Source organism: Halichoerus grypus, chromosome 7, assembly GCF_964656455.1.
Source record: "Halichoerus grypus chromosome 7, mHalGry1.hap1.1, whole genome shotgun sequence".
NCBI classification, from domain to species: domain Eukaryota; kingdom Metazoa; phylum Chordata; class Mammalia; order Carnivora; family Phocidae; genus Halichoerus; species Halichoerus grypus.
Genome location: NC_135718.1, coordinates 68,857,695 through 68,879,233, shown reverse-complemented (window position 1 = coordinate 68,879,233; position 21,539 = coordinate 68,857,695). Strand labels below are relative to the sequence as shown.

The window sequence follows — 21,539 nt, the reverse complement described above, 5'->3', positions numbered from 1 at the left end:
TTAAAACATGCAGGAATTATGCATGAATGAAGGAAATAACCCAATTTTATTTCAGAATTCTGTCAGTAACTTGCCATGTAACCTAAACCAGCTTCTTTTTATCGTAAAGGTGAAAAACATTACAACAGATGATGCTATCAGAGCAAGTATTTTAAAACTGAGGGACATTCAGATATACTTAGAGATCTTCTACTATGTGTGGTCTAACACCCACCATATTAGTATGATATGCAATGTGGAAATGTATCAACAGCAATGGCACCAATCCACCTGTAGTAAATACTGTTGACTGCCTACCCAAAAGGCCATTTTCCCCTCCTCCTATGATGACAATGCCCTAACTCGGTTTCTTGTGTTTGCCCTTATCCTCTCAGAAAAAAGGTATCTTGAGCGATCAAAGTGATCTCCTTTCTCCTTTCCACTAACTGCTTTAGAAAGATAGAATGTTACCCAGTTTGGGTCAATGATTGATGTGAAGAGATGTCCTTCCTGAAATTCTCCCTACCTCTGGACTTACTTTAAGAAATAATAAATCTCCACATTAAGCTAGTCTACATTAGGTTTCCTATTTAGCCCAAAAATTCCACAAACATTAAGTATTTCTCAATATGATCAAAAAATAAGCTTAACTTTTATCTTTTAATATTTTATTTAAAGACTTCAGTTTTAAACATCTGTAAGACATTCATCAATCCATTTATTTACTTTTAACATTATAAATTTAACTTCAAGTGGCAAAGAAACAAAAATATGTAATGAGACTATATTTTAGCAATGCCTTCAAATAGGGAAACCAAACAACTTACTACCACCAAAACAAACCAGCCAACCTAATTTATTAGGCATGTCTACGTTTCATTTCCTTTACATGATATATATATATATTTTTTTTTTTTTTTGAAAATTTCACTTTCAAAGAATCAGCCCTTGCAAACAGAGCAAGTCTTTCCACAAATAAAATCCAGTATCTAGATTCTTAAAACTCAAAACCAAATGGAAACGTCTGGTTGTCAGCCAATAGTGTCATGCTCAAGTCAGTTTCATATCACAGGGAATAATCTATAACTAATTTCAGTAGGCAAATTCCAATTCTAAGTATTACTAGAGACTACCATTGTTATTCCCAACTGTTGACAATTGTTTTATTGCTGAATTGTACATGATAAATTTTCTTTGGCAACTTTTTATACTATCAAGTAACACAACTGGACAACTATTAAGGTTTGAATTAACTAAGTATTTTAAAAATTTCAAACTTCATTATAATTATTTAAATGTAATTTCTTATAGATGCATCTATAAGAAACATGCCTAATGTAATATAATGACAACAAAAGAATTGCTAAATAATCATTACTAAAAGCTTTTCAGATCTATGTACAATTATATAGTTGAACTCAAACACCAGTGAAAATATTATAACGTTAGCTCCAATTCACTATCAGACTTTCTGTGATAAAGGATAAAAATTAAATGTAAAAACTAAAGTCTGGGTGTCTGTCAATTTTTCTGGAAGGCTCTTTCAAATGGACTCAAATTGGCCTAAAAATTGGCCAGAATATAATATGAATTCTCACTATTATACCTCATAAAATTAAGCCTATTGATAACTTAATAATTTTTAATTCTTGTTCTATAGAAAAGCCTATATTGGAGGCTTGGCAAAATATTACCAAGAAATTTAAACAGGAAGCTCAAGTCCAGATGTATAACTAAGACATCTTTTCTATTATATAACAAAATCACCAACTTAAATTATAAATGGCTTCCACTAAATATTACCACTCCAAACTTCACACAATGTAAATTAAAATAGGTATGGTAGAAAGTGCACTCTTAAGCATGTTCACATTACAAAGATAAATGATGAAACTTAGCCAGCAAAAATTGAAATAGGCATATATGCAAACATTTGTATGCAAACTTTCATGAGTAAGATATAAGAAATGATTCGTCTCCATAATTTATGTACAGCTTGTTTACAATTTAAAACAAGTACAACTGAAAACATTTCTACGTAAAAGCCACAATAAAGTCAAATGAAATACTAAATAACAGTCTTACAAACTGGTCTCTCAAGAGAATAACCACCAAGTATGGTATTCTAAGAAATGCCCTCTTCTTGATCAATCATTTCTGTTTTAACTGAAAAGACATCTGCCAGCATATGTTTTGGAATTTCTGAACCTCTGACTTTCAAGGCATAACAAGCATTCTCCACTTTGGCCAGACTTTGTTTCAGGGTATACAACTTCTTAGAAACCTCATAAGGTCCAGTATTGCCAATGAATGAGAACCCATCATAAACCTGACGTAAAAACTGGCTCACTTCAAAGGGGGTGTCAATGTCCCCATTCCCCACACTGTTAATACACATCCGCATCAACTCTCCAGTTAAATCAGCCACTCCCAGCAGGTAATCAACAGGTGTGATTTTCAGTCTCCAAGTACCAAACTGCTTATCCTGTGCATCAGAGGAGGGCTGGTAAAGAAAACACACACACACAAAGAAAATACAACGTTAAAAAAAGTGAATATGCATGTACTTATTATAAGGTACAAAATCAAGAGCAGATCAGTCATACTAATCTCTAAATAAAAAGATCTTTTTTGTTTAATGACCATTTGGGATGTTACAAGAAGAATTCATGCCCTGGGTAGAAAGTTGAAGTAAATGACTTCAAGATAATTTTGTAATCTAATATACTGTATCATTTTAAAATTAACTATTCCCAACTTCACTTGACATACAAAGTAAAATTAAAACATTCTTAAAAAAAGCCTAATGACTTTATTGCATGACAGTCACTTACTTATTTAAACGACAAATCAGAAAACCCTCCAGGTTTGTGATCCACTCATGTTTTCCTAAGTCACTTAGTCCCTTTCTGGCCTCTTCTATCCCCACTTAGCACTGACCACCATGATTTACTACTCTTTTGCTACATCCTCCTCAGTTCCTTTAGACTCCTTTGTTGTTGTTTTTTTCTGCACCTGCCCAACAAAGACACAAACCTGAATCGCTGTTAAAACCTACTCATGCTAGCGCTTTATTCAAGTGGCTGAGTACCACCAAACTTAAAAAAAAAAAAAAAGAAAAGTAATCACAACTATACAGAGTTGGTACTGCTACAAATACTCACCAATCCCTTTTACTTATTCCTATAGTTCTCTCTCCTGTCTCTTCAAACACTACTCCAAACATTTACCACTCTCTTCAGCCCCCTACACAATCCCAAATCTCTCCACTCTCAGTAGACAATCTTGTCTACTTTCACTGACCTGGCCATTTGCCAGATCACCTGGCACAAGCTCTCTGAATGACCTTATCCTACAAAACAAAACAAAATAAAAAAAACTTATTTATGTCCACATCCATCTTTACCTTCTATCCTCCAGTCTCAGATGATGAGTTGTCCCTCCTCTTGTTTGAGGTTAACTCTTCCAAATGACCTTGACCCATCTCCTCCCACCTCTTCCAGGACCTTGCTTCATAAGGTGTATGCCCTTGGGCAAGTTATTTCATCTCTCTAAAACCTCAGTTTCCTCATCTGTAAAATGGGATAACAGTACCTACCTCAGAGGTTTATTTTAAGGATGAGATAACATTTACCAAGTTCTTGGCATAATGCCCACACAGAGTAAATACTCAATAAATGTTAGCTGCTATCACCGTCACCATCACGTCCATCTCCTCTCTCCACATCAACTTTTCCCTCTCTCTACTGCAGCCTTTCTGGAAGAGGAGAGGCCTACATTATTATTAAAAGTCTGTATGAGACATAGCTGGGTGAGGTTGCAATCATACTGGAAGACATTTTAGGTAGAGAGAACTGCAAAGGTGTGCAGGTGAGAATGGTGTTGTGTATTTGAGGAACTCATGAGTTATTTCCTTGGGTAAAGTTTAAAATGAGTAGTAGTATAGGATGACTCTAGAAAGAAAGTACATTAAGGAAGGTGAACTTTACCTATGGGTAACAGACAGTCACTGAGAATTAAGCAAGGAAATGACAGAGTCAAAGTTAGGTTTTATTAACATCACTCGATATCATTGGACTCTTCAGAGACCATCTGGTCTAATCCTTTCAGTGTAGATATAAAAAGTGAGGTCCAAGAAATGCAGTAGGTAATAGAGCTAGTTAATGACAGAACCAAGTAAGTACCCAAAGTCAGTTTCCTAATTTTTCTGATGCCTTTGAAACAACATCATGACATAAAACTACCTGTTTTATTTTTATTAACTGTTAGGAGAACTGGCATCTTTTTAGAAAGGGTAGATGCATTTTAGACTGCATTTTATAGGTTGTTTATAAAAATAACTTTGGCTTAAGCAAATATTAATGTTCTTTGTTTCTATCATTAGACAGAAAGAGTTCCCTGGTTATGACTAAGAAGTTGATTTTAGAGAAAAAAGCATGTTAAAAATTTAACAAATTTCAACTAATTGTCAAGGAAATAAATTCTGCTTTACTGATAATGTGTATTAGAAATTAGAGAAAAGAAAATTACTTGAAATGCAATTTTTCAAGATGTGTCTGAAGTATTTAGGGGTGAAATATCATGGCATCTATAATTGACTTTAAAGTAGTATAGCGAAAAGTATTTTGATAAAGCAAATATGGCAAAATATTAACAATTATTGAATCCAGGTAGTGGGTACATGGGTGTCTATATGTTACTATTCTCTCTACTTTTCTGTATGTTTGAAATTTTTCCTAGTAAAACATTTTTAAAAATTTAAATGGTCTTGACAATATTCTCACAGGCAAGTCAGAACAAAATACCTTCCCCTATCAAATTCCCACAATTTTCAGCACCAAGCATCTTTAGCACTAAAAGGAAAAATTATTTATGAATGTGGTCTTAATTTGAAAAGTATATATGAATTTTTATGACACCATAATCTTTGAATAATTTACTACCTAAATCCTGAGAACAATGCATTTACTCTCAGTTTTTCTTTACATTTTTGCCCTGATATTTCCATTTTGAATTAGAAAGAACTTGAAAGAGGGTGTGGTAACTTCTCTAATATATTTAAGAAGCAAGATCAAATAGGCTTACTTTCTTTCCATAACTCAATCTTCCCTAAATAAATAAAAAATCTAAAGGAATTTTACCTCTCAAAAATGAATGTCCTCCGTAATGAACTTCATATAATTTTAAAAACAGAAAGTTACATTTGTCATGCCAAATTAAGTCTGACCTTTCAATGTCAACATTTTAGTTAATACTCAAGAAAACATTATTTCTACAGCTTCCTCCATCTTCTGCCTGACCATCCTGGCTGAGTAATGTTTAAAAAAGTAATAAAAAATTATGAAAAATTAAGATAGGAAAAACTGTCCAATTGTATCCTTAAGTGTACTGGTATCTCAGGAAGTATCAAATAGTCAAAATCTCACCTTTTGTTGCCTGAATATTACATACTAAAACCCAGGGAAAAAACAGTATTTATTTAAAAGTCAAACTGCAAAAAGTTTCTCTTTTCTTAATTCAGAACAGCTACATAATTTTCAGATACAAGCTTTATGAATTTAGTAAGTGATTAACAGCTCTCCCTATATAGTAACAATTTTATATTAACTTTTATAAAGACAACTAGTGAGCACTTATGTGTCATATACTATACACTGCCTAATTTAAAACTCCGAAATCAAATCCTATAAAACACTCCTTTGAGGTAGATACTTGGTGCAGGGGTTTCTGTAGCACTTCGAGAAATACTGGCAGAGTGGACAAGGGCACTGGCTTAGATTTCAAAACACCTGGTTTCAAAGTTTAGCTGTCACCCTTAATTAGTTGTGTGGCTTTTGATAAGTTATTTCAACTCTCTAAAGCCTGTTTCCTACTCTGTAAAATGAGGGTGACAATTCTTACCTCATACGGTTAATAAAAAAACTAAATGAGATAGTGCTTACAAAGGGCACATTGTAAATAACACAATAAAACCAAAAGCTGACTTATCAGTAATCACTTAGCAGTGCTTTAGATAAATAGTATTATTTTCCCCCAACATAGCCACAGTTATTCTTGTTCCATCCACTAGCAAAAAATTTTTAAAAGGCCATTTCCTTAGTTGGGTATCTATGAAACCACACTTTAGAAAGGACGCTGCCATCTCAATATTCTCAGCATTGTTAGCCAGCAAATCTCCCACCATCACTATACTGTTATATAAATTATGTAATACATGTGAAATGATTTTAAATTCTTACGGTCTTATTTTCTTTTCCATATTCTTCTGTTGTAAATATCAATTGTTTATTAATTTCATCCATACTGATAAGTGATCGTGTTTTGATGAAGTGTTGAAAAGAGACAGCCTCCACATATTCCTGCAGTCCTGAAATACCAACCAAGAAAATTACTAAGGAACAACCATTGAATTAGTCAGACTGTCATTAACAAAGAACTTCAAATTGCTCATCACCTAGCTCAACAAGAGCTTAATGGAGCGGCACCTGGGTGGCTCAGTCAGTTAAGTGTCCGATTCTTGGTTTCGGCTCAGGTTCTGATCTCACAGTTGTGAGATCCAGCTCTGCATCAGGCTCTGCGCTCAGTGTGGAGTCTGCTTCAGATTCTCTCTTCCTCTCCCTCCCACTCGCGCTCTCTCTCTCAAATAAATAATTTTTTTTAAAGCTTAATGGATGCTGAGTATAATGGTAACACTGGATTCAATACTTAGACTACAAAGAATTACTTGGGGATAGATGATAAGGATTAGTACTGAACACAACAAACATTTCTGTGACTGAACTTTATAGACAGCTCAAATTCAAATGTATTCAAGCTCTTTCTACTTCATGAGTCATTAGTCTTAAAATTCTACTCTCTTTCTACAGAGAAACGTCAAAGATATTTGGAAAAAAAACTGTTTAAAGAATTTAAGAAAATGCTATTATAAAAAGTCTTTAGGCTTTAACAGAAACTATACAGTGGGTTATTTTTTGCTCCCTGAAGCAGCAAAACAGATAATGATTTAATCAAACAAGGCATAAAATTAAACATCTTTCTTGAAATTTTAATAGGCAGAAAGCACTATATAATACAGAATTAAGTGTCAAAATACTGTTTTTCTCCTCCTACTCCAGAATGGATCTAAGAATAGGTAACTCTTTTCTGCTTTAGTAATTTAAGTTTAAAAAAACAAACAAAAAACCTAATAAGCAATACAATTTTGTACCAGATCTAAGTTCTACAAAATTAACACTGAAATAAAAACAAATTTTGGTAAAGGTCAAAAAGAGTGCTATAAATACTTTTTCAAGTGTTTTAAAACAACTAAAGTCTCTAGCCACAATTTTCAATGTTATTTTACTATGACATAATCTATAAGATGATATTTATAGGGAAAAAGTATTTCTTAAAATGACTGTTATTATTGTTGAGTTAAGAAACTTCGTGTTCTTTGTAAACGCTTTGTTTTAAAAACAAGAAGAGGAGAATGAATTCTGAGTACAGAAAGAAAATCCGAACTGAGTAGAATCATCACACTCAAGCTGTCTCTCTAACACTTCTTGTGAAGAGCCCTCCCGGTGCTGACACTCAAAGTCAGGCTTGGCAGCAACATTGCCAGACTCACCCCACTGTGGTATCATCACATCAAATGCCACGTAAGGGTCAAAGAAACAAAGGGAAGTAGATGACCTGGTTTTGATAGCAGTAAGAGGAAACTACTAAATGAAAATATCCTGACTCATTTTGAGCCACAGTGATGTTAAAGCAAGGTCAGAAATCGGTGCTGTCAGCTGACAGAACAGGACATGATAGAATAGGACACTGTTTCATAAACCATAGCATGCTGAGAAATGAAACAATAAAGTTAAGTTTAACAGAACAGATAACATCTTTTACATTTACAATAAAAAATATTTGTGTAAAATTTTAGTTTTAAGAATAGGTGACCACCCAGTTCTCTTTCCCAAAGACAATCTGTACTTCTCATTTCCTTCCAGAAATAACTTCGTGCACAGAAAAGGGAAGAACAAAACCTAAGGACCACTCATTGCATCTCTGAATATGCTCTACCATGGTCAGCTCTTATGAATGGGCTAAACAGAAGATATGTGCACAAAGATTTACATACAAGGGTATTCATCCTTATCATCATTACAGCAAAAAAGTAGAAAAAGTTTAAAAGATCAATAATTGATGTCACTTGTCAATTTACTGTCTCTCATCTCCACGATTTCATTTTTAAAATTTATTATTTTTTTAAGATTTTATTTATGTATTTGACAGAGAGAGAGACAGCGAGAGAGGGAATACAAGCAGGGGGAGTGGGAGAGGAAGCAGGCTCCCCCGCTGAGCAGGGAGCCAGATGCGGGGGCTCGATCCCAGGACCCTGGGATCATTACCTGAGCAGAAGGCAGACGCTTAAAGACTAAGCCACCCAGGCGCCCCTCAGCTCCACTATTTCAGATAATGGAGGTGGACTTTAAAACGTTTCAGCTGGCACAATATTAAACTTTGTTGGTAGAGAGCACTGTTAGGAAAGCAAAGGAGGAAAAAGCTCTCTTCCCTGTTCTGTGTCCCTCCTAGCAGCCTTCTCCATGGGAGGCAACCAGCTGCTTGAGGCGGCCAGTAGCACACGGCATTTCCTTGAGTGTGGCTTCCCAGTGAGCAGACTTCTCCGCATTCAATGGGCCATGCCTTCAAGGGGGTGAGGGGTATACCCTTCTGGATTTGCTCCTTTCTTAGATGCCCTGCCTTAACTCTGGGGTAGTGGCTGCCCCCTCTGAGATTCCTATACTTTTTAGAATATACTTTTCCTCTTATCAGGTAATTCCTTACACAGTTCATTCTTTAAACTTACACTATTCAAATTACTGTGCAGCTTGTTTCCTGTTGGACCCTGACGAATACAATAGGGAATTAGGAAAATAAATAATTATTTCTTCTTTACCCCTATCACTATAGAGGAGGTATTCTATTTTTTGAGGCCAGTCACTATACCTACAATCAGGATTAAGATGCAATCCCAGCAGGAAGCTTAAAATGGATTCTCCCTTCAATGTTCCACCTTATGTTCTCTATCTGATGCTAATGGTCAATATTCAAACACGCTCAGATCTCTCCCATCTATTGGTCTTTCCTCCCAACTATTGCCCCATCTCTCTTTTCCCCTTCAGAGCTAAATTTCTTGAAGTAGCTGGCTACAACATTCCTCAATAACCTTACCTCAGACTTCTCAACCTACTTCATCCTACCCTGAGCCTATCTCTACACCACAACAGCTCTCACAAAGATTATACTATTTAATAAGGTTAAGGGACATTTTTTTCAGTCTCAATCTTAGCAGCAGTCAGCATTTTGACCACTTTAAAGGAGGAATTCTTTGGGTCTTTTTTAAGATGTATTATTTATTTATTTGAGAGACAGAGAGAACACATGGATGAGCAGGGGGGAGGGGAAGAGGTTGGAAAAGCAGACTCCGCACAGAGCAGGGGAGCCCCACAGGGGACCTGATCCCAGGACCCCAGGATCATGACCTGAGCCAAAGGCAGACACTTAACCGACTGAGCCACCCAGGGACCCCAGGAGGAATTCTTTAAACAAGTTTCCCTTTGGTCCCTTTGATAGCATCATCTCCTGATTTCCCTTTTTTCCACCTCTCTGGACAGATCTTCTTACTCTCTGCCTCTATTAGTCCCAAGCTCTCTCAAATTCACCTACACTTGGCTTCAATTACCCCTGCCATCCCTCAATTTTACATCTCTGGCTTAGAGTCACATATATTCAAATACATACTTGACAATCCCATCAGAGGGACCTCAAAATCAACATGTCCAACAATGAATTCACAATCTTCCTTCCAAATGCAGTCCCCCTCTTTGTTTTGCCAATTCTAAGGCCTTCCCTGCATCCACTTTTTGACTTCTTCTCATCCATTCTCACACCACTGAATGTTTGTCTTTTTAATAAAGAACTATCCCATCACTCCCCTGCTTAAAGCCCAAATGCTTTCCATGGCTCTCAGAATACAGAGCAAAATCATTAACATGGCTTAATAAGACATGCTTAATTTCATCCCCCACCTACATCAGCCTCAACTCATGCTATAGGCAAGTTATAACTCACAAAAAGTTAAATTTCAAAGATGGGTACACAAACCCATATTTGTGTAATGTCAGAATTGTTCTTAAAATCCTTAAAAGCAAAAGTACAAGACTTGTATGTAGTCTACAATACGAATTTTCTGTTAGTATAAATCACTACTTCAATATTTTAGATATAACCTGTCCCCAAATTCCTACAGTTGGCTTACCTTTCAGGGCCATGTTAAGCAAAAATAGCAGTACTTTAAATGTTAGAATCAAACACAAGTGGCAAGGTTCTTGTTCTACACGTGTTAATTGATAGGGATGGGAGAGAGCATAAGAACTGTGACTGTATCACGTATCAACTGAAGGTGGCAACATAAATTTTCCTGAACCTTCAAGCTAAGGTTGACATTGCTAAGCAATCATTATCTTGGACTAATGGGTATAAGCCAATGTAAGCTTGAAATTGGAGGATAATCACATCTATACACCTATAATCTCAAGCTGATTTGATAGTCAAGGTATGAATTCCAATGTGCAATTCAAGGTAGAAGAGATCAGAAATGAGGTTATTTCCTAAACTGAACCAGCCTACTCTCTATTCTCCTATGGCAATACTGTGCGTAATGATTAATCTGTCAATTTGGCTTGCTTATGGTGATCACTTGTTTGGTCAAACATCAGTCCAGATGATCACTGGTTTGGTCAAACATCAGTCCAGATACGGCTGTGAAAATATTTTTAGATGTGATTAATATTTAAATCAATAAATCTGAATAAAGCAGGTTACCCTCCATAATGAGGGTAAGGAGAGGTTGAAGGTCTTAAGAACAAAGAATAAGGTTTCCCAAAGAAGCAGCAATTCTGCCCCACAACTGCAACAGGCTGTATTTCCAGCCTGCAGATTTCAGATTCAAGACTGCAACATCAACTCCTTACTGAAATTCCAGTCTGCCAGTCTATTCTGGAAATTTCATATTTGCTAGCCCCCAAAATCACAAGAGCCAAAACTTTAAAATACATAAATCAATCCCTCACTCACTCTCTCTGTCCTGCTTCTCTGGAGAATCTCGACTGTGAAATGGCAGAATGGCATACCTGGTAAGGCAGAATGCTTTCGCCAAATGCACGTAACATAAGTGTGTATATAACACAGAACTTCTGTCATCTCTCCTTCTCCTTCTGTACCCTATCATTTTCAGTTCCTCATCTATACTGTGCCCTCTCTCTTGCTTCAAGGGATCTTATATGCTGTTCCCTCAGCATCATTCCATGCTCTCCTCACTCCTTCACCTAATAAACTCTTACTAATCCTTTCAAGTTCCATGAAATGTCATCTTCTGAAGAAACTGCCCAACACCACCCCATTCTAAGCCAAACCCTTATTATATGTTCTCCTAGTACCATATGCCCTTCCTTTATAGCACTAATCAAAGGTGTGTTTAAATAATGTAAAATTCCTTATCTAATGTCTAGCACTGATCCCTTGCTAGGAAGGCAATACCTTGACTACCTTGCTCATAGTTATACCTCTAGTGGCTAATATGTCTTGAGCAAACAGGCAGAAAAACATGATTAAGTGAGGTAGGTCCATTTTTTAGAAACTATTTAGTAATTTTATTTTAAATTATGTTTTATGAGAACATTCAATCAAGAGAAAAATGCCCATTTTGAAAAAAACACAAAATATAAATAATTAAAATATAATATATATAATTATAAATTTTTAAAAAAACCAATGGGAAACAGGGAAAACCTGCTACTTAAAACAACATCAAAAGGATTCTAACCATCTCAGCTCTCTAAGCAAAGTGGCTTAAATCATTCTAGTGGGAACAAATATTGCTGTATTATAAACACTGGCAAGGGCAAATCCTAAGGACTTGATCCTGTTCAAGACTGAAATTCCAGGGGCACCTGGGTAGCTCAGTTGTTAAGCGTCTGCCTTCAGCTCAGGTCATGATCCCAGGGTCCTGGGATCAAGCCCCGCATCGCATCGGGCTCCCTGCTCAGCAGGAAGCCTGCTTCTCCCTCTCGCACTCCCCCTGCTTATATTCCCTCTCTCACTGTCTCTCTGTCAAATAAATAAATAAAATCTTTAAAAAAAAAAAAAAAGACTGAAATTCCAGGACCTACTTCATGATGCAGAAAGATAGCATCCCAGAGTAGATGTCCCTTTGTTTAAGATTCCTGTAAGGACTGTTGGGACATCCAAAGGTAGAAATGGACCTAAATTCAGAATAGGGACCATACAGTTGAAATGCCTTCCATAATCAAAGAAAAATAATTTTAAGTTCCAGAGTTCAACTATGGAGGGAGAGGGGGACAAACAGTGAATACAGCAAACCAGTATTATAAAAACTATTCCTGAATCTTAATAAACTTTATTTAACCAAGAAGCTATCCACAGGAGAACATATGGTAAAACAATATTCCTCTGTGAATGGAAAAAAATATTTGGCTGACTTCATTAGTTGTCCAATTATTTTATCCAGTTGAGCCAATCCAAAGCATGGAAAACAGTTCCAGTGAATACATTCTTAATGATTTGTAGTTAATAAAATCAACTAAGTACAACCAACTTCCATGTCTGCCCCTCAGTTGTAAAACAGAAGTACTAGACACAATGATCTCTATGGTAATTTTCAAATTCAGAATGGTAGGAACTATTCTTCCTACTGAAATATCAGAAAAAAAAAAAATCCGTTTAGTGAAACTAAACGATATGGCAACTAAATAGGAACGTCATTTGCTTCTGGAACAAAGCACTGCTAAATGACATAGAAATTAATAGTATGCTTTTGCTAAAGTGTTTGCATTCTTAAAAATAAATGCATATGAAGTAGTATTTAACTCAACAAACAAGGTAAAAACATAAAACTTACCATTTTAAGTGGATATTTTTAAGTGCATAGTTCCATGGCATTCATTCACACTACTGTACAACCATCACAACCATCTATTTCCAGAACTGTTATTTTACAAAATTGAAACTCTATACCCATTAAACAACCTCTCAATCCCCTTTCCCTCAAGCCCCTAACAACCAGGATTCTATTTTCAGTCTCTGGATTTGACTACTCTATGTACCTCATAGAAGAGGAATCGTACAGTATTTATCCTTTTGTGATCGGCTTACTTTGGTTAGCACAATGCCCTCAGGGTTCATCCATGTTGTAGATTGTGTCAGAATTTTCTTCCTTTTTGAGGCTGTAGAGTATTCCATGATACGGACATATGACATTTTGTTTATCCATTCATCCATCAATGGACACTTAGGTCGCTTCCACCTTTTGGTAGAATATTGCGAATAATGCTGCTATGAACATGAGTATACAAATATCTGCTCAAATCCCTGCTTTTAATTGTTTTTGCATGTATACCAGAAGCCTCCAACAAGACTTTTTAAAAATATAAATAAAATATGAGTAGTAGCTTACTAAGTCCCGAGTGTCAGTTATACGTAAGATAATGTATCTGGTACTTTACATCCATCTTTTCCATGTACATTATAACCTTACATGACTGTATTACTACTCTTCCTTTATAGATGAACTGAGGCTCACAGACGTTGAGAAATTAAGAAATTCACCCATGTCACAAAATAAAAAAACATATCTAATTCAAAAGTTCATGTCCTTCCTACCTTACCTGCTTCTTTACATTCAATTCCACATAAAACATAATCACTTTTAATCACTTTTTCTCCCACTAAATCCCCAGTTCAGCTATTCTCCGTGCTTTGTTCAACTTTATTCTCTAGTCTCTCATACCATACTTTCATGACTCCATGCTATTCTGCGCCTAAGCTGCCTTCTCTCAAATCTTTTTCTACCTATAAAAAAAGTTTAAATGTTCTGATATGACCAGTCAAGGCATCACTCATTTCTCCATACCCATTACATAAAACTTACACGTCAGCTAAATGTTTCAGCCAGCTCTGAGTTATGAACACCTATTTTTTGCACCACAGAGTTTTGAAGGAAAGGACGCCTTTACAACTTTCTCCTTTCACCACCCCCAAAAGTACCTTGAGAAGAGACTCAAATGTTTAGTAAATTCTTTAAAATAATTTCCCCTGTTCTTCCTCACTGGTTTTATGAAATTGTAAGTGCTTTGACAAAAATATTTTAAAATCTGGTATTCCAATGTTCAGAATAATCTAATTATACTTAATTTATAGTACTTTGGATTTAAGTCCATTAAGAAAGAAATATTCTTACAAGATTAAAGTTCAAACTGATGAAGTTCAGAATTAGAGGTCTTAAAGTTATCTGATTTATTTTTTATGGGAGAAAAAAGAGGGTACAGAACAAGAGCCCTCAAAATTCATCTGTGGTGTCAATCTATTTTAATACGGATGCCTGTCAAACATTGCATTTTCAAGCATATTTAAAGTCATTATTTAAGTTGTCCTTGGAATGTGTTTGATTAAAGTTACTTCAGAGATGAGGTGGCCATTTCTGCTCCATGGCAATTAGGTTTCATGATATACCACACAGAAAGTTCAAGGACATCTGGCCCAAAACACTGAAAAGCAGTTTTGGTCACATCTAGGTAAAAGGATGTTTAAACAAGTTATGTTTCAACTTGATGAAAAGGACATCCGCTATTTTCAGTGAATAATCCCCAAGGTGAAAAATTTCAACCTACTGCCATATTCCATCAAACAATGTCTTCCCCTTCTGCTTTTACCTTGGACGAAATCCAACTAGAATTATTTACAGAATCAGCTGCCAGTAAGAGAGAAATCTGTAGGTTGCTTTTATGTAATTTGTTATTTTTCTCCTTGTTCCCCTATTAGAACATATACAAGGAAACCCAATTAAAGACTTCTGATTATTTTTACTTATTCTTATAATATTTAAGCAATATATATCTAGTCCAAATCTCCATCAAAAACCATATATAAAGGTAAACAGACAAAACAGATGTTTCATTCTAAATTCAAATTTTGCATCTCAACTCTCTTTCCAAGCTTTCAGTGTTTTAAAAAATTGCTTGCCATATGACCCAGCAATTCCACTCCTAGGTATATACCCAAGAAACTGAAAGCAGAGGTTCACACAAAGACTTGTAGACAAATGCAGTACTGTTCACAATAACCAAAGAGTAGAAACACCCAAATGTCCATCAACTGATGAATGGATAAACAAAATGTGGTATATATGTACAATGGAATATTATTTAGCCTTAAAAAAGAATAAAGTTTTTTTTTTTTTTAAGATTTATTTATTTATTTGTCAAAGAGAAAGAGCACACATGCACGAACAGGGGGAGTGGCAGGCAGAGGGAGAAGCAAGTTCCCGGCTGAGCAAGGAGCCTGATGTGGGACTCGATCCCAGGACCCTGGGATCATAACTTGAGGCAAAGGCAGACACTTAACTGACTGAGCCACCCAGGCATCCCAAGAATAAAGTTCTGATACATGCTACGACATATATAAGAGCCTTGAAAACATTATGCTAAATGACAAAAACCAGACACAAAAGGCCACATATTGTATGATTCTATTTATATGAAATATCCAGAAGAGGCAAATCCATGGAGACAGGAGGTAAATTAGTGGTTGCCTAGGCTTAGGCAAATTGGCGTGGGGGGAAGGAAGATGAGGAGTAACTGCGAATGGGTAAGGGGTGTCCTTTTGGGATGATGAAAACATTCTGGAATTAGTGGTAACAGCGTACAACTTGTGGTTATATTAAAAACCAGTGAATTATACAATTTAAGTGGGTTAATTTTATGGTGTATAAATTGCATGTCAATTTTTAGAACTGCATTTATAACTATTTTTAAGACTACCACCTGAATTTTTTCAGAAGTTAGCTTTATTAGATCACTGAAATGTTAAAGTCAAGTCAGATCCAGGTTTGAGTCACATGCCACTCTGCTAAAAAAATCTACCCACAAATACATAAATTATACACTGAAAATACATCCATAAGCCTTAGTCTTATAAAGTACATGCAATTATACTACCAACAGTAAAACTTAAGCACAATTTCATTAATTTGGATTTTGTCTAATTTGGATGTTGTCTATTTGAGCATGGCTTTTACTTTAACAATGAAGAGTGTATGCTGAGAAAGTACTACTGAGTTTTTAACCCAAAATGAGAATAAATTTTAAAAATTTAGCACACTATTACAGATTAATTCTGCTAAATTCTAGAAGAGAAGAGAATAAACATTTGTTAACGGTTATATGCCTTCCATAAACATACTTCAGTTTTCAAATCAACCCAGGAGGCAGCTATTCCTATTCCCACATAACAGGTGAGAAAGCTGAAATTCAAACAGGTTGTATACTGTATGCTCCAAGGTCACAGATCTAAGGAATATCAGAGCAAACACATAAACCCAGGATTGTATGACGCAAAGGCTCTCTTTCTACTTCACCCCAGTGAGTAAATTTTATCTGTTTAAAAAGCAAACCTGAATGAGTAGAAAAGTTAATAGTAATCTGGGGATCTTCTAAATCCCTCCAAGAGGACTCTGCTAATACCAAAGGATCCCATTCTCTTCCTATCTCACTTAATCACCACAGTAATCCCTTAAACATCTCCTGTCAGCATTTTCAACTCCCTTGTCCCTTGCAGTGATATTCAAAATATTTAACAGGAACATAAATTATTATATAGATCAGTATAAACCCCAAATTCTAAATACATTCTTTTATTGTCTTACTATATTAAACTATATTTATTATAAAACTGCTTACCAAGTGCCATAAGATATAAACATAAGTTACTTATCGAATTGTTTCTTGATTTTTAGATGCTGGTGGAAAAGTCTTTTGTTTAATCTGTCTTTCTCTAACTAAATGAAGCCACTGAGGCATGATTTGATAACATCATCAAACTCTTCCCCTGACTTCCTCCATTAAAATGACAGTCATTCAGTGACTGGGGATCCTGCCTATGTGGGGATTCACAGGCCTGTCTCTACTTCTACTCTCTCCACTACTCATCAAATCTCTGTTCCTCTCTCATCATCCTCACTCTAGCCACTCTAGCCAAGAGATATAAATAAAGGGAGTAGAAGAAAAAGAGAAAGGTTTGGATGTCACTTATCAGGTGGGAGAGGTGTGCTGTCCTTCGGTCATTCTTTAAGACCTAGGGCAGATTCCTCCCCCCAGACCTCTCCCCTCACCATCAGGTGGTATGTCTCAACTAAAGTAAAGCTCTCCTGAACCTACCTCAAAGACTATTACTGCAACCTGAGGAAATATGCTTTGCATGAAACACCTGTTTATATTCCTGGTTCCTGGCAGACTTCCCAAATGCTACCTGCTTGTCCCCTTAGAAAGGGCATTTCTTCAGAGGTTTACAGAAGGGGGGGGATCAGCTGCACGACACAAATCCCCCCAACTGCACCTCTGGACTTAACTCAAAGCAACTCCCCAGTCTCCCCACCCCAAAATAACATTATTAATTTTACAGCTTGCCCCCTGGCTGCACTGCACAAAACCAGAAAGTAGGTCATGGGCTTAACTATGTACCTCCCCCAAATTTATATGCTGAAGCCCTAACTCTGGTAACTCAGAGGATTAATTCAACCTGACTGGTGTCCTTATAAAAAGAGGAGATTAGCATAGAGAGACAAACACCAGGGATGCCTGTGCACAGAGGAAAGACCATGTGAGGACACAGAAAGAAAGGGGCCATCTTTATACCGGAGAGAGGCCTCAGAAAAAAACCACCCCTGCCAACACCTTGATATTGGACTTTAAGGCTCCAGAAATGGGGAAAAATAAATTCCTATTGTTTAAGCCACCCAGTCTGTGGTATTTTACTATGGCAAACTACAAACTACTACAGTATCTTGGAATCACAGTGCCTGTTTGGCTTAGGAGATAAACCGGATATGTTGAAATTCGTATTTATTGACTTTGCTACTCATCACAGTTAATAATATACTACTTACCAACAGACACAGAGGTATTCTTTTAACAACCAAAATGGCCATAGTAGTTTATTGAGCAGAGTATCTTGTCCTACTTCTCCCATTGTCATCCTGCTGCAACTAATTAGCAAAACCCTAACCACAAATTAATCTAACTTTCTATCTCATTCACTCCTACTGTTATACAGAAAAGATCAAATTTATTGATCAGGTAAACTTTCAAAAATGATTAACAATCACAATAAATGTCCCTGGTTAAGTTCTGACCCCCACTCCCCTCACAGTCCTTCTTTTATCTCCAGTCTCCCATCAATTCCAAACCACTGCCTCACCTCCCATCCTTTTTCCTTTAGCACACAACAGAAAAAGAGAGATATTAAGCAAAAATTTCCTCCACTGCCTACCTCTATACCCATCCTTAACTGCCCATCTCCGAAGAGGTGGCTTTCCTCTCCTATAAGGCTTGTCAATCCACCTAAGCTCTGGATCCCACCCTCTCCTGGTTCTTCTGGGATCTTATTCTATCAAATATTCTATTCCCTGTAAAGTTCCACAGGACCAAGTCTTTGACTTTCTTCTCACCCTATGCTCTCCTTGGATAATTTTATTCATATGTATAAACCCAACAGCAGCTGATAAGCTGATGACTCTAAGGCTGTAACTGAAGATCAGTCCTGTATTGTATTATCAGTTCTCCAGACCCATATATCCAATTGCCTATTAGGCAGCTAGTTGGATGCCCCATAATTTCCAATTAATCATCCCAAAACCCATTCCACCCTCCAGTTTTCTTCTCTTAAATAACATGCCCATACAACCAGCTGGCCAAACCAGAAACCTAAAGGTTGTCCTGAGACTATTTCCTTTCTCTTGCACATTTTAAAAAACCATATCCTCTAAGTATGTTCTTCCCTTTCCATCCACATTGCTAACACCAACCTGGAGGCTCTATTCATTTCACACCTAGAATCACGACCACGCCTCCTTACCTCCCTGCCTCTAGCCTTCCTCCAAATAAAGTATGAGAATGGCATAAAAGAAAGGCAGACCTGAAATGAGGTTCAAAAGCTAACTCAGTCTCATTAGCTGTGTGAACTAAGGTCATTTATTAACTTTACTACACTTCAATTTCCTATTTGTGAAGAACAGACATCTACCTACACTGCAGGATTTATACGGAATAATATAAGTGTCTGGACAAGGGCCCTCTGAAACTGTTGAATTAAACTGAAATGAGAATAATTAAAATAAGAATGAGGGCATTATCTTTGGAAAAATAAAGCTCACAATGCATTTGCCATCATTTGTCTTAAAAAAAAAAAAGAATGAAGGTGATTAATTTTTGTTAGACAACATTTTCTAACTTCTTCAAAGAAATCAGTGATTTTTCTGTTACTGTTTTCTTTGCAGTGTATTAACTCACATTAAAAGAGGCCGTTCTTTTGAAATAGCCCAACATGCACTATAATTCTAAGTAATGGCAGGGGCGCCTGGGTGGCTCAGTCGTTAAGCGTCTGCCTTCGGCTCTGGTCACGATCCCAGGGTCCTGGGATTGAGCCCCCCATCGGGCTCCCTGCTCCTCGGGAAGCCTGCTTCTCCGTCTCCCACTCCCCCTGCTTGTGTTCCCTCTCTCGCTGTGTCTCTCTCTGTCAAATAAATAAATAAAATCTTTTAAAAATAAACAAATAAATAATAAAATTTTAAAAACTAAGTAATGGCAAATTATATTAATGGAACACTACTGTTTATCCTATTAAGGCATATTAAATTAAAATAGTTTGTCGTGGAATAAGATGGTCTTTGACTTGGTGCATTTGTACAAAACTAAACAAGAAGTTGTCTCTTCCATGTTCCCTACTTAGCTCCATCCTTATCAACTGACAGACCTCAGCTCAAAAAAGTAGCTTTCTCAAACAGGATTTCAGAAAATAGGAACGTTCAAAGGTGAAAAGAGAAACTAGGCTAAAAGACCTCATACTTGGACAGTCTAAGTTGTACAAACCAGACATTTATCTAAAAGAATGTTTACAAACGGAGTTTTTGTAACCCAGAAAATGCCTACAGAGACTTCCTCATAGTCATACTATTCACCACAGGGGTTTGCACTATGACATATACACTTATTAAATTGTGATTTTGTTTTAAAAGATTTTATTCACCCATTTGACAGAGAGAGAACAAGTAGGCAGAGCGGCAGGCAGAGGGCGAGGGAGAAGTGGGCTCCCCACCGAGCAGAGAGCCCAACATGGGGCTCGATCCCAGGACCCCAGGATCATGACCTGAGCCGAAGGCAGATGCTTAACTGACTGAACCACCCAGGCACCCCTAAATTGTGATTAAAATAGTCAGGAAAAATGTCTACTGAACCATCTCACATTTAAATGCAAATTTAAACTATTTTACTTACATGTATAGGTAAAATTAACGGAAGTACGAGTCTCTTTAACCAAATATAGGATCTGAGATAGTCAAGTAAAAGCCTTTGGCTTTGGAAAAAACAATTATAGGAAAAAGCACTAAATACTAGCTATCAGAGAAGAGGTGGTCTAGCAGAAAATGTATCAGAGCAGATGAAACAAATCAGATTTCAATTCCAATACCATCACTAAGCTCGTTTAGAAAATGAGGTAGCGGGACTAGGTATCCTCTAACCATTCTTTCAGTTATAAAATTATTCTCAAATTAGGTAAAATGAATGTTTTCAAACAAAATTAAAATATATTCAGAAAAAAAATTTAAATCCATCATCACGCATATACCTGGAATTTCCACTAAAGCAAATGGACATCAAATTGCCATACTGGGCAGAGAAAAACTGACTATTCACCAAACATATTTCATTATCCTTGGCACAGGAAGAGACCATATTTCTCATTCTCCCTTGAAGTTAGATGTGGCCACGTGACTGGCCAATAAAATGTGGACAGACGTGATCTATCTTTTGCAGGGCTGGCCCACAAACACCTCAGGCATCACCCTGCACTCTTCTTTCCCACAACCCACCGGCTTTATTTTGATGCCCTAGCTCATCTTGGAAACCATGTATTGATAATACCAGAGCCCCATGACCCTGGGTCCCTGAATGACTAAGCTGGCAGAGCACGTGCAAACTACCATCACAAAGCCTGGACTTTAAAGTGAGAAAGAAACAACTCCTGCTTTGGTAAGCCACCAAAATGTCACGGTTTATTCATCTGTTTCAGTTCTTAGCTTTATCATAACATCTCTGGCATACTGAATCTCATACATAATCAGATAAATTCAATTTTCAACCGTATCTTTCCCGTCACTAAATTCTTCTATCATTACAAAGGCTTATGACTCTTCGTATCCTAGTTCATTTTCTCAGTGAGCCTTCTGAATTTTGCTGATAGGCTGAACCTGTATCAAACTTCTCTGTACTGATATAATAAAGTTTAGAATTTCCTAAATATTAATACTGATCCTGTTTCTACTATCATGTATCAGTAACAGCCACTGGAAACACGTTTTCTTTTGGAAGGAACAAAAAGTCAAATAAAAATTTGCAAAAGCAAATCATCAGATAAAGGATTTGGTTGAACAAAAAAATAAAAGTCCTTTTAAAATA

The 21,539-nt window shown here is 36.5% G+C and overlaps 1 protein-coding gene across 1 annotated transcript in view; it reads right to left on the bottom strand.

The window, feature by feature from the left end:
• Positions 1-677: 677 nt before the first annotated feature.
• Positions 678-21,539, bottom strand: part of TSNAX (translin associated factor X) — a 32,843-nt gene continuing 11,981 nt past the window's right edge. Inside the window, exons 5-6 of the mRNA XM_078077708.1 lie at positions 6,219-6,346; positions 678-2,482 (exon numbers count right to left, since the gene is read on the bottom strand). Coding sequence (XP_077933834.1) covers positions 2,105-2,482; positions 6,219-6,346 — 506 coding nt within the window. The 3' untranslated portion in view covers positions 678-2,104. The remainder of the gene's footprint in view (positions 2,483-6,218; positions 6,347-21,539) is intronic.